Source organism: Berghia stephanieae, chromosome 7 (assembly GCF_034508935.2).
Source record: "Berghia stephanieae isolate SIO BIC M18660-M18661 chromosome 7, UCSD_Bste_1.3, whole genome shotgun sequence".
NCBI lineage: Eukaryota > Metazoa > Mollusca > Gastropoda > Nudibranchia > Aeolidiidae > Berghia > Berghia stephanieae.
Genome location: NC_088366.1, coordinates 65887424 through 65900968, shown reverse-complemented (window position 1 = coordinate 65900968; position 13545 = coordinate 65887424). Strand labels below are relative to the sequence as shown.

Sequence of the window (13545 nt, the reverse complement as noted above, 5' to 3'; positions counted from 1 at the left end):
AAAGCTGACCTGAGCTGCAAGGTATTTTCCAAATTTGGTCAGTCCCTCGGAGTACATGCCCACCAGAGGAAATATTTTGAAGAACCTTTCCACAGATGCAACGTCGCCTTGATGGACGGCTGCATCAAACTTGTTATTAACAATTGTCTTTAGTTTCTCTTCGGAATCGTAGAGCAGCTTGAATGAAGAATCCAGAGTGTCACCTGACAAATTATTTTAAAAATATAATATATTAGTTCACCTTTTATATGAAATGATATACGAAATTGCCTGAAGTGGGGCTTGGATGCGAGATCTTCCAGGTCACAGTGCAATGTCTTAACCACTTGGCCATACAAAGCAGATAGAAAAACACAAGAACCCCCCCCCCCCCTACAAAAAAAAAAAATAAAATCAGCCTGCTACGACTGAGTATCGAATCTTAGACCTCCTGTGGGGTTTTTATTTTTTCTTGTATTTTTCTCTCTACTTTGTCTGGCACTGTTTCATACACACTTTTTTCTTTTTATTTTAAAAAAAAAAAAAACATACAAAAAAATCAAAACAATACAAAATAGATAAAAGGAAGTTCTTGTTTACCTTCATTGGTTTCAGCACTCATCCTTATGACCGTCTCATCCAGACTCCTAAATCTGTGAACGTGACCGGCAGCCTGTGGAGAATCACAAGGAATATGCAACACGTGTCACTTTCATTGTATTCGAACAGTTTTAAAATATTTATAGCAAATTAAGAAGCTGATGAGGGAGTCCCATTAGCTCAGTTGGTAGAGCACTCGATTCACACGCAAAGTGACTGAGATCAATCCCTGGTGAAGCCAAGATTTTAAAAAATTAAACACCAATATTTTAAAATTCATTTTAACCAAATGATTTGAAAATTTTTGGAAAATTATAAAATTAATTCACATGAATAAAAAAAATAATAATAAGAGCAACTGAAAAAAAAAAAAGAAGGAAAAACGTAATAATATTTGAATTTTTTTTTAATTAAAAAAAAAAAACTCAACAAAATCAGGAACAAAATAAAAATAAACTCATCGTAACCTTTTCATAATCCTCATTTTGTAGAGCTGTCTGTACTCCATCGGTACAAAACTTGATGTCAAGAATATCTTCCACTCTCTGCATACTGTTCATTACTCGATTCTAGGACAGAGAAATTCAAAATAATAATAATAATAATAATACTAATAATAATAATGATAATAACAATAATAACAATAACAATAACAATAATAATAAATAATAATAATAATAATAATAATAATAATAATAATAATAATAATAATAATAATAATAATAATAATAATAATAATAATAATAATAATAATAATAATAATAATAATTAATAATAATAATAATAATAATGTTTCTCTTAAGCTCAGTATATTAAGGGGACTTTTGAAAACATTCCTTCTCAGGTGGACTTTTGAGTAGTAATAGTTTATATATGAGTTTTGTGTGACCGAATGTCTTTGTATGTATAGGGACTTAGAGCACGTTGTGGATTCTGCACACTGTAGAAATTAATCATTAAGTAATGAACAAAAAAGAATATAACAGCTTTGAAAAAGAACAAAATACCAAAACACTGAACGTTTCAGGCCCAAACCCCTTCCTCAGCCAATACCAAAAACAATGAAAACATGAATAAATCATCTAAAATCTGGAAAGATGGCAGAGACAATTTGGTTTCTTACTTTTACAATCCACATCTTCTTGCAGCTTAGAATCATTTTGAATCACTTCTTATAATACATACATTACATTCACGTGTGTATCAGGAAGACATCGTGTCATTCACAATTAAATGCCTCTGCAGTATTGTTTATCATGCTGTAAGACAGCTTAATATGTTAGCTGTGTGCTTCGATGCCGTTGACATGAAGTGGATACGAAAAGAGAGCAGTAACCATAACAACTCTGGCAGGCAGATTTGTTTGGTTTCTTTTTTTTTTTTTACCTTAGCCAAGTCCAGCTTTCTCACTTTTCCGCTAACGTTTTCCGCCAATGTGGAAGTGAAGGAGATCATTCCACACAGCTGTTTAGAATCAGTTTTCAAGATCTGGAGATTTGGCCTAGAGAAGAAATGACAAATTCAAAAAATAAATTACCAGTAAATTACAATTTGAGAAACCTATCATACCTAAATCTAAGTTAATTAAATTGCTAAAAGAGGAAAAAATGGAAATTAATAAAATCAAATATTAAAGTTTCCCAGAAATTCCATTTTTGATTAAAATACAAATTCGATCATCAGTGAATGAAATTTGACTTACAGCATTTTGTGCAGTCCTGACATCTTACTTTCCAAGATACTTTGATGTTCCAGAAGGTCTTTGAGTTCATCTTCAATAGATTTCTGAGGACAAACGATTCATCCAAATAGATTGACGAATTTTTGTGATACATCAGGAAGATTTCAAAGTACACAGTTCCCAAGTTATAAAACAGCTTTTTAGAAACATGCGGAAAAAAATCTGAACTCATATGGGAAAAACGTGGTTTGCCTACGCTTTTATACCTGAAAAACCTTTTAAATGGATATATATACTAACGCATGACACAAAACTGTTGAAACAGATGATTTTTTTATTAATAAAAGAACCCAGGATGTTATTAATTGTAATTTCTTATATCATATCGGGGATGAGTGTTCCTTGAAAGGGTTAATTACATAAAATTGATGTCATTATCACATATGCTGACAAGTTCAAGAAAAGTTCTTTTTTAAATTATTATTTCACCCTTTATTTTTCTTTTTTGTTGTGAAACTTTCAAAAACTCCCACAGCACATGTAGTTTCTGTGAACGGTGATCACAATGCTTAAACTTAAATGAATATATTTATCTATTTTATTATCTGTCTAGTCTTGTGAATTATTAGTGATTAGTGTATTTGTTCATTCGTCATTTTCCAACTCCAACTGAAGTTGAACTTCAAGTTCAAGGGTTATAAGAATTGATGATGGCTTTTAATGACTAATCTGAACTTAGAAAAATAATCATTAACCTCTATAACTCTCACATCCTAACGATATGAAATGGTATTGGAGAGTAAATGAAAATGGGGGCACTGATATGAAACAATCAATTTGAATAATTGATGAGTCAATGACAATGCGATTTGAATTTGAGAGATTGCGTAGCAGAATAATTATAATAGCAATATGCCTTGCTGAGGCGAAGGGTTAACACTGGAGTCTCGTTCCTTCCTGTTTAAATGAAGTATTTGTTGCAGTTGTAAATTGGCTTTCACTATTTTTTTTTCTACAGCCTATTCATCAGTTTTTATATTAATACACAGGAATAGGCACTTTGATAACTCCAGTCCAGTGGCCGCCGATAGGCTCACTGTAAGGTGAAACTCGTTTTTTGGAACTTTATGTTTGACCCTTTACTGTGTTGGTCACCATGGCGTTATTTGTGAACCCATGTGACTAATTTTGGTATCATTATAAAGGGCACAAAACAAGCTTTCTAACGGTGTATTTCATTCTCAATTCCTGATTATATTTCTCAGAAAACTTATGTAATAAAAATTTATAAATTTTTGAATTATAACAACTTTTTAAATTATGGATACATTTTAATTATACTTCATACATCGATAGACAATTAATTGAAGAATATCTCTGCCAAATTTCATCAAAATTGATATACTCGCTCATTATTTTATTTTTTCCGCCACCAACCCCACTTTTTAGGACAAAAACCTCATATTTTTTTCCATTTTCGTTTATCATTAATTTTTTCCATACTTTCCATACATGAAAATTATTTATATGAAAATAAAGCTTATTTTCTGACCTTTAAAATGATATCTAACACTTGCCATTTATTTTTTAATTGAAACAAAATTACTGAAAACAATAAGTGGGCCATGTTGACTGCAAGACTCAAAATTTCCCGATCGCCGCGAGATGCTGGTTTTGAGGCAGCAGTGAGATCACAGATTCTCTTTGTAAAGTTGACAAAAAATTTCAGTAGAAAAATATAAATAACTCTGGAACCGTAGGTCGTAGAGAAACAAATAAGGTATCAAATTTTATATTTTTTCGTCCCATCCCCCTAACTGAGTCAAATCAAGATATTTTGAGTTTGAAAATTTTATCAAAGTGCCTAACAGGAATAGGAAGATGATGATGAAGTGATTGAAGAACAAAGTTGCACTGCCTTCCTGCTAGACATCATGGCAAGGAGAGTATCGACTTATTTAGTAGATACTTAAATGCCATTACCTCCTCGTCACAAAGACTTTCAAGAGCCTTTGTTATATCAGCCATATCTGTTAAATTATCCACATCCATGACTTTAGCCGAAGACGTGGCATCGCCTTTCGCCGAACTGTGAGCCATGTTTATTATCGTCAACGATAGAATCCATCCATTGACACCAAATGAAACTCCAGGAGAGAAGACTTCCTTCTAAAAGAAAACAAAAACAGTCAAAATATTTCCGGAGTTATCGAGAAGATCAAAATGGCGAATGGTATGCCAAGATCTGGCGATTTCGAAGTATTTATTCGACAACAGTGGTGCCCTGTTAATGTAACATTAAACGAGGAATCCCTCACCCTTACTCTCTCCGAAAATCCAGATCAGTCATCATCAGTGAATGGCTCTGTGGATGCAGGCCATGGATTAGTGAATGGAAACAGTGAGCTACCCGAATCCATCACTGGACAGAAAAGATATGTCAAGGTATTTGGGACGAATATATGCATAATTTTTTATGGCTGGAGTGGTCTATTGAAGCATAAACTGCATCGACAATTTTGAAATGATGCATGTGCAGGATTGTTTGCTCTCCGAACAATGTCATAGTGTAATCTAGACTAGGCTAAGTTGAAACCTTGAAAAGTCAGTCGAGAGTTCTTCCTCAATTTCAAGTCAAGAAAGGCTGATCCTCTCAGTTACTGTTTGAGTTTCAATGTTTCGTGGCTTAAAATTTCAAGTAACAATTAACAATAAATAAAGATATCTTTTTCTTCTCACTATGTATTTTTTTTAATCTATCATCCTTCCAAAACAAAAGGTAGGTAAGTAAAATATCTGAAAGTCTTCTTCTTCCTCCTTTAGGCCAAAACTTCCAAATTGATTATTCAAATTTAAATGACCTGAGAAGAGAACGAGATGAAGAAGTTAGCTCAAGATAGAGAGGGATGGAAACTGTTTGTCTGTGGCCTAAACCTTGACCCAAATTGTAAAAGGCAATGATGATGATGATGTAATTTAGTAGGTAGAATTCTGATGTATTATAATTATATTTGTTCTACAGCATTTACAGATTGCATGTTTTTACTATTCTTCAATCAGGTTGTGAAAGAGGAGCAACATGGCTTGGGCATCAGTATCAAGGGAGGGAAGGAGAATCGTATGCCGATCCTCATCTCCAAGATATTCAAAAATATGGCTGCAGATCGGACAGAAAAACTGTATGTGGGTGATGCCATCTTATCGGTGAATGGAGAGGATCTGAGAGACGCAACTCATGATGATGCTGTCAAAGCTTTGAAGAAGGCGGGGAGGATTGTGGAAATGGAGGGTAAAGGCATTTGATTTTTTTTTAGAATTTAGGTTTGATTTTAAAATTTAGGCAGTTGCACCTTCACGTGCAAAGGGACAAAGATCTATTCTGGGTATAGTTGAGGTTTTTTTCCTGAACCTTCTACCCCCCCCCCCCTACCTGGTTGTTAATGGCCAGGTACTCATTTTACTCCTGGGTAAGGTGAGATATTGTGAGTAAAGAGCCTTTTTCGAAGGACTCAACAATGCACCGCTCAAACCAAGACTTGAACCGTGACCTTCTGATCCGAAGCCGAGGACCATTAATTTAATAAATTTTCTCTTTGTAAATGACACTTTCTACGAACTGTTCTTTTAAGTCACGTATATTGTATCTCTTTTTTCTAGTTAAGTATCTCAGAGAAGTGACCCCGTACTTCAGGAAGTCATCTCCGTTGAACGAACTCGGCTGGGGTACCCAGGACTCTGCCCAGAAAGATGGATCTAAATCTGGCAACTCCTGGTCTGAAACTAAAACGCTCCCTCTTAAAATGTGCTACCTGTGTCGAAATCTCACCATGCACGATTCAGACAAGAGAACTCTAGAACTTCATTCGCCCGACGGGAAGGGGGTTTGTATCCTGAGACTGCCCGACCCGGCCACAGCGTCTGATTGGTTCAACGCCATTCATTCTAACGTCATGATGCTATCAAAGCAGGCCATCGATGACGCGAATCTGACTCTGAGTTCTGCGCCTAATCAACACGAAATAAGACACATGGGCTGGTTGTCAGAGCAGGTAAACAATATTTTTTTTTTTCACTTTGTAATTTTTCACCCTCTATTTAATTTAATCTTTAAGTTAAGATTAAGATGGGCGTTCAGATAACTCAGTTGGTAGAGCACTTGCTTCACACACAGAGGGACAGAGATCAATCCCAGGTGAAGTCGAGATTATTTTTTTCTGACCCCCCCTGCCCATCCTGCAGTGATTGGGTAGCTGGGTCTGTTTGATCTTGTGGAAAGTACTTACTTTGCAATAGACTAACATCCTATCCAAAGGGTAGCAGCAATTGATATTGTCCGTTCTCGAAACTGGGATAAATTCCGACTCCAAGGGCCTAATGGACGTGAAGGAAAATTTGTTTTAAAATAGATAGTCTATTAATTGCAAATGAGCTGTTCAAATTGGTTTTTGAGATTTTTATAATAACAATTATAATACACTAATTTCTTGAGGATTAGCCATGAAATTTGTGTGGTGTAAGATTGTAGCCCTGTACTTTGTTTATCTCCCAATTTCGATTAGATTTAGATTCAAAGAATTTTTCAATAAAATTACTTGTTGTCAATTGATATATTATTTATTGTTTATCATCCCTCTAGTTGCCGAGCTCTCTTCATAGCCTGCTTGTTGTCAATTGATATATTATTTATTGTTTATCATCCTTGTCTAGTTGGCAGGCGACCAGGGCGCTAGCACATGGAAACCCGTCTTCATAGCCCTGACAGACAAGGACATCCTACTGTACGACACAGCTCCATGGAGCAAGGAGGAGTGGGCGACGCCATTCCAGTCACATCCCCTGCTGGCCACCAGGTATAGAGATGATGTTGACCTTAGTTAGCCCAGTCTGTACTTATGAGACTGGATCTCTTACAAATTCTATTTCTTTCTGTAGAAACAGGATGTAAATTTATCTGTAGTGTTTCACTCGTCCTGTTTGTTGATAAAGGGGAAACCCGAAACATCCATTCTATCTGTTTTCGTAATTAAATTAAAGCTTACATTCAATTTCACATTGTTATTTATTTCTAGGTTAAATAATGAAAAATGAACCAAAACCTGACAATCTAGCATCAAAATTTTGGTAGTTATGGCTTTTTGAAGTGTCAAAATAGTGTGGACAAAGTTAATATTCTGTTCACAATTTTTTTAACCTTTCAGAAACTTTTTCTCCTATTCTATTGGAGCTAGATTGCCAGTTTTTGGTTTATTTTACATTATTTAACTGAATAGAAACAAATAATAATAAAATATGGCATTTATATCGCGCATTTTGATCACTGTGTGATGCTCAATGCATGTTACAAATAAATATACAAAATTTACATATATAAAGCGTATACCACAATGATATCAATAGCAGCAGTGTATAAAATGTATCAATATCATGAAAGTGTAACCGAAAAAAAGGTAGTGCTAAAAATGTTTTCCTTAGTTTTTTCAAACAACCTATTATTGGAGTATTTTTGTGGCAAATATCACAAAAACAATCTATATATTATCAACACTACTATATATACCTATTACCAAATTTTACTTTACCACATTATATTTACGTATAATATGTTTATGTATGTATCATTGTCGGCATTTTATACGTCTGTACAAAAATTTCCTTTTGGATGAATAAAGTAAAGTACATTATTATTATTATATTATTATTATTATTATTATTATTATTATATTATTATTATTATTATTATTATATTATTATTATTATTTGAAATACTCCATTCAAATTCATGATATTCTTGTTTCAGACTTGTCCACTGTAGCAAACAGAACAACCAGCTGTCTGGTGCTGACATCATGTCCTTCGGTACTCGTTCTGGGTCCCGTAGTGGCGTGGAGGTGCACGTCTTTAGAGTGGAGACCCAGAGAGATTTGGCCTTCTGGTCCAGGGCCTTGGTGCAAGGGTCACATGGTGCTGCTTCCATTACCAAACAAGTCTCTTGTGGTATGCACTAAAGCAGTCCCTCAAAACCATTAACTCTCTCGAGTTCATATGCATGGAAAATCGAACAAATTCGTTCGATTTTCAATGAGGGTGAACTCGAGAGATCTAAGCCCATGGAGCAGGTGTTTATTCCTGTTTCTAGAGCTTGAAACAGACAAAACAATTGCTTGCCACCCTTTGGACAGGATGCTAGTCTATCACAAAATACTCTCCGTCAGATCTAACAGACCCACCAATCACAGCTAGGTGGACGGGGGTCTGAAAAAATCTCGCCTTTATCCAGGATTGATCTCAGTCCCTTTGTGAAGCGAGTGCTCTACCAACTGAGCTACCGGGACCCCCATTGTCATTTTAAATCAAAATACAAACAGTCCTTCATAGCCAAAATGCTTTAGAAGTGGAGTTTATCTTGCTCACTACCCTTTGGATTGGATGCTGGTCTATTACAAAGTACCCACCAGCAGATCAAATAAACCGTACAATTATGTCATTACTTGGTAGACAGTGGGTCAGAAAATATATTTGACGTCAACAGGGGACGATAATTTTCTGAGGCGAGAATATTTACATTTTATTCTTTACTCCCCCCCTCTTCCCCCCCCCCCCCCCCCCTCTCTCTCTCTCTCTCTCTCTCTCTCTCTCTCTCTCTCTCTCTCTCTCTCTCTCTCTCTCTCTCTCTCTCTCTCTCTCTCTCTCTCTCTCTCTCTCTCTCTCTCTCTCTATCCGACTGATTATGTCATTCACTGTAACAAATGTTTTATATATGCAATTTTCCCCACGTTCAGGACCTCATCTTAATCACTTTGCTTTGCTCCTCAGGTGTGACGTGGAAAGGGAAAAAAGCCAAGTTAACGGTTCATTACGAAGATGGCTTTACGTTAATGGACGAATCAGAAGGGGTTGACGTGAATACCAAGACTGTGTTGTGGGCATACCCATTTGAACGATTAAGGTTATCCTCAGACGACGGGCATCGACTTTTGTGGTTGGACTTTGTTGATTGTGGAGAGCAGGTAAAAGTTGTTTTTTTTAAAAATTATTCTGTGTCCATAATTGGATACAATGGTCTGATGTCACGTCCACCCAGCAACGAGCAGCTTGGTTCTAAACGAAGAACATCAGTACTTATTATTCTTCATGCTTTCAAGAACTTTTCACATGTCTTGTGATCAAAATGAATAAAAGTCAAAACATGATCAGATTTATGTTTTTCTCTTCTGGATAAACTTTTGTGCTCGTCGGAGAAGTATTTCATAAGGGCATCTGACCATTGTTCCGATAGTTTAGAACCAGTAACTAAGTTACTAAGTGTCATCACAAGGGAAGTGACGTCACGACTGTTGAAGCCTGTTTCCTTATCAATAATTCTGTTTATTTGGGGATTTTGAGAATTTTTATATTTTTTAAAATTTTACATTTTTAGAATTATTAGTTAATTGGATGTTTCTATTTGTTATTACCTTGTGAAAACGGATTAATATTATTTAACTCAATAGTCTTTTTAATTTTTCAAAATCTGTAAGAGTGAACTAAAGTTTTTAAAATATTTCTTCATAATACGTGGTAGATTCTGATTTTTTTTCTAAGTGTTTGAATACATCTGGTCCAATGAAATGCAGTGCTGGGTAGTTGTGCAGCTATGTGGTCTAGTGGTATGACACTCGCTTTCGGATCGGAAGGTCCTGGATTCGAGCCTAGCTCGGCGCATAGTTGAGTCCTTGGAAAAGGCTCTTTACTCACATTCTCTCACCGTACTCAGGTGTGAAATGAGTACCTGGCCATTAACAGTGTTATCTCTGTCCGAAAAAATTGTAATATCGCCTAACAGGTGTTATGTCTAGTCCAATTCGAAGGTAAGCTATGTTGTAAAAAGTTAGTAAGTAAGCATGATGGTTGTCAGGTCACATCTATTCAAGGCTTTAAATTTGTTACTATTGTGAAATGGGGGAGAACTTTTTCTCACAGTTGCAAAATGTTTATTTCCATCCACAGGAGCTGGATTTGAATTCTTGTCCCAAGCCAATTGTGTTCGTCATTCACACTTTCTTGTCGGCCAAAGTCAGCAGGGTGGGATTGATAGCATAATAAAGGAGTGAATAGTCCTTCCATAATATCCCATAGTAATGTATATGTTGCTGCTCGAAGCTCGAAAAAATAAATAACAATGTGAAATTGAATGTAAGCTTCAATTTAATTACGAAAACAGATAATGTGACGTTTCGGGGTTTCCCCTTTATCAACAAACAGGATGAATGAAACTACAGATTCATTCATCTGGAATGTTTCATTCATCCTTTTTGTTGATAAAGGGAAAACCCAAAGCATCCATTTTATCTGTTTTCGTAGTTAAATTGAAGCTTACATTAAATTTCCCATTATTTATTGATATCCCATAGTACTGTCATTAACAATTAGAAATTTGATTTTATCTTATATTTCAAAACTACCTTATCTAAAAAAAAAAACCTCTTTTAATTCCTCAATAATTTTTTTTTTTTTAATATATAATTTCAAGTCTATAACCCTGAATGGGGGTTATTTTTGAGACAAGCTCCGGTGTAAAATCATCTTCATTATTCTTCTCCATATTTCGACTGTATGATATTAAAGAGTAAACACTGGAATCGTGCTGATTTTTAAATTAATTTTTATTTTATTTTATTTTTTTTTAAATATGAAATATGTTAATATATTTGAGTCAGGCCAAGTTGACTATCTAAAGGATATTATTACCCATGACCACCTTCAGTACATACTGGCCAACCGGATTGAGTTGCCTTTCTTCCAGTTTCTGAGCACTAAAATGTGTGAAATTGAAACGTAACACCGTACAACGTCATGCATTTTTAACTCACTCGTGTTAAAAGATTTTTTCAGAAATGTTAAGTATTCTGGAAGGCGGACAATTTCAGCTGGTTGACATGCATTTAAGATATCTCTATGCCAGTACCTTTAGTAGTTTCTCTCGTTTATTGACTTGGCGCAGTAAGTCATATGTGAGCCGCTATCTCAAAGCGCTATTATGTTGGAATAAATTAGTCCCTGAAAACATCTCTGAACACTGAAGGAGTTTTGCTTTTGATTTTTTTTTTTTTTTTTAAAGTAAGAGTAAGTGTAAGTGAGGAGTTTTGAAAAATTCTGGGATATCCCATTTGTCCATGAAACAATTCTAATAGGGATTATTCAAAATGCACTCTTCATTACTAATGTGTTCAAGAGAATAAGATTTGTTATCAAATAGCAGAATTAATGGTTGGTAGATTGGTTGGTTGGTAGCTTGCTGCTAAAAGTAAAGTAAACTCATTCTCGTTTGATAACTTTTCGCTCATTGTCTCTGAAAAGCAATGCTTTAAATTGACCACCTGTAATCAACAAAGGTGGTCACATACATTTTTATAATTAACAATATATTGATATTGAATTTTTAAGGTTATTATTATTATTATTATTATTATTATTATTATTATTATTATTATTATTATTATTATTATTATTATCATCGATAACATTTTCTTTAACTAATCATTATCGTCCTCATCATTTTATGATAATATCATTGCATTCAGCGCCTTATTGTTGTGCAATTATTGTGATAACGTTACCATGGCATTCACATCAAAACAATTTTATGCTTGCTTGATTTGAAATCTCAACATAATTATGTGGCAAAATTAAAAAATTAATCATTTTAAAAGATATACATTATACTGGATTGAAACGGAATTTTTTTTTTTTCTATGAGGTCAATATTTTAAACTTATTCTTTGTATTAAATGTTTAAAATCAAATACAAGATTTTGAATATAATGGTGCTGTGTGTGAATTAAAGAGGGGTAATTGAGTGTTGTGATCAATCAAATTATTTAATATTATTATTATCGTAATTTCAAATTCAATGATTATATTATATTTATAAGTTAACTTAAACTTGAAATATTTTCAGAGTTCCCGACAGATGGACAGATGTTCTTTTTCTTAAAGACAAAAATACTAAAAGACTCAGGATTGTTTCGAAATAAGCCGTTTCAACTTTTTTATTCACTTGAGCAAAGAGGCAGAATAATCTCTCCTCTCTCAGGCTCCGTATTGATTTTATTTTTTCAATTTTTTTATTTTGTTTTTGTACGAAAATTTAAAAGATAACATTTTGAAAAAGCTGTTCCCACAACCTTGCCCGTACTTCTTCCGTTTCTGAAATTGATTCTTTGTTCATTCCGCAAAGGTCTGTTGAATTTTCTGGTTCATTTGATAAGATCAATTCTGTTCTCTTTTATGAATGAAAATGATCTTTTTCTTTTTTTTAAACTCTGGCTTTGCGCGACGTCACTCAGGTTGCATGTATTGATTAGATAAGTACAGCTTTCATACATGCAGTTAAAGCATGGCTTAAGAATTATAGGTTTCATGTTATAAGATTGTGATATTCTTACAGATTTGCTACCTGTCATACATTGATATAAGAGTCTTCCATTTGGTAAATATGTCTTTGTCTCTCTCTCTCTCTCTCTCTCTCTCTCTCTCTCTCTCTCTCTCTCTCTCTCTCTCTCTCTCTCTCCTCTCTCCCCTCTCTCTCTCTCTCTCTCTTTCTCTCTCTCTCTCTCTCTCTCTCTCTCTCTCTCTCTTCTCTCTCTCTCTCTCTCTCTCTCTCTCTCTCTCTCTCTCTCTCTCTCTCTCTCTCTCTCTCTCTCTATCCCCCCCCCCCCTTTCATTCTTCTATATGCTGAATCTCTCTAACCACCTTATCTTTTTTTCCACAGTCTTTAAATCTTTAAATTGCAATAATATGTTTCTATAAATTGAAGATTAGACTCTCTTAAACAAAACTTTAATGAAACATTTTTTACATTGTCATTTTTATAGTTTGCACGCTTACATTTGGCGCTTTATTGTTTGTAAGACAAGTTTTTAAAACAATTTTCCTGGTCAGAGTAGAATTTTAGGGAGTTTACAGTGTGATAAAGTGCTCTCTATGAATGCTATTTCCTATTATCATTATTGTCATCATGATCAACAACATCATCCAAATTTTCGTTTTGGTTCTATATTGTGATGTCATTATTTTTTATTCCATTTTTCGACTGCTCCCGTAATATAAAAGTGTCTTTGACCATCTAATCTTTTATTTATCAATTCATATTTATAAACTGATAAAACAAACATTACTTTTTTTTTAGGCAATATCAAACAACTACATGTTGCTAAATGTAAATAAGAAAATAAAGCGATTATGAACATATGGGGGGGGGGGGGGGGGTCAGAAAAATATAAAGGAATAGCTACTGTATTGGTTT

The 13545-nt window shown here is 34.4% G+C and overlaps 2 protein-coding genes across 2 annotated transcripts in view; one reads left to right on the top strand and one right to left on the bottom strand.

Annotated features, from left to right (window-relative positions):
- The window catches only part of LOC144977672 (conserved oligomeric Golgi complex subunit 4-like), a 38790-nt gene extending 34365 nt beyond the window's left edge, over positions 1-4425 (bottom strand). The window contains exons 1-6 of the mRNA XM_078923110.1: positions 4244-4425; positions 2282-2364; positions 1966-2080; positions 1047-1148; positions 580-652; positions 10-203 (exon numbers count right to left, since the gene is read on the bottom strand). Of these exons, the coding sequence (XP_078779236.1) occupies positions 10-203; positions 580-652; positions 1047-1148; positions 1966-2080; positions 2282-2364; positions 4244-4360 (684 nt within the window). The 5' untranslated portion in view covers positions 4361-4425. The remainder of the gene's footprint in view (positions 1-9; positions 204-579; positions 653-1046; positions 1149-1965; positions 2081-2281; positions 2365-4243) is intronic.
- Positions 4426-4468: 43 nt separating this feature from the next.
- Positions 4469-10719, top strand: LOC144977671 (beta-1-syntrophin-like). Its single transcript, XM_078923109.1, has 7 exons — positions 4469-4705; positions 5321-5549; positions 5918-6309; positions 6968-7110; positions 8058-8254; positions 9074-9267; positions 10247-10719. Exons 1-7 carry the CDS (start codon positions 4484-4486, stop codon positions 10337-10339), a joined length of 1470 nt encoding a protein of 489 aa, XP_078779235.1. The 5' UTR covers positions 4469-4483; the 3' UTR covers positions 10340-10719.
- The last annotated feature ends 2826 nt before the right edge of the window (positions 10720-13545 follow it).

Bases quoted from the DNA above. Each gene is read 5' to 3' on its own strand.
- LOC144977671 (XM_078923109.1), top strand. From the start codon at position 4,484: ATGGCGAATGGTATGCCAAGATCTGGCGATTTCGAAGTATTTATTCGA. The intron at 5,550-5,917 runs GTAAAGGCATTT...TCTTTTTTCTAG, and splicing joins GAGGATTGTGGAAATGGAGG to TTAAGTATCTCAGAGAAGTG. The intron at 9,268-10,246 runs GTAAAAGTTGTT...TTCCATCCACAG, and splicing joins TTGTTGATTGTGGAGAGCAG to GAGCTGGATTTGAATTCTTG.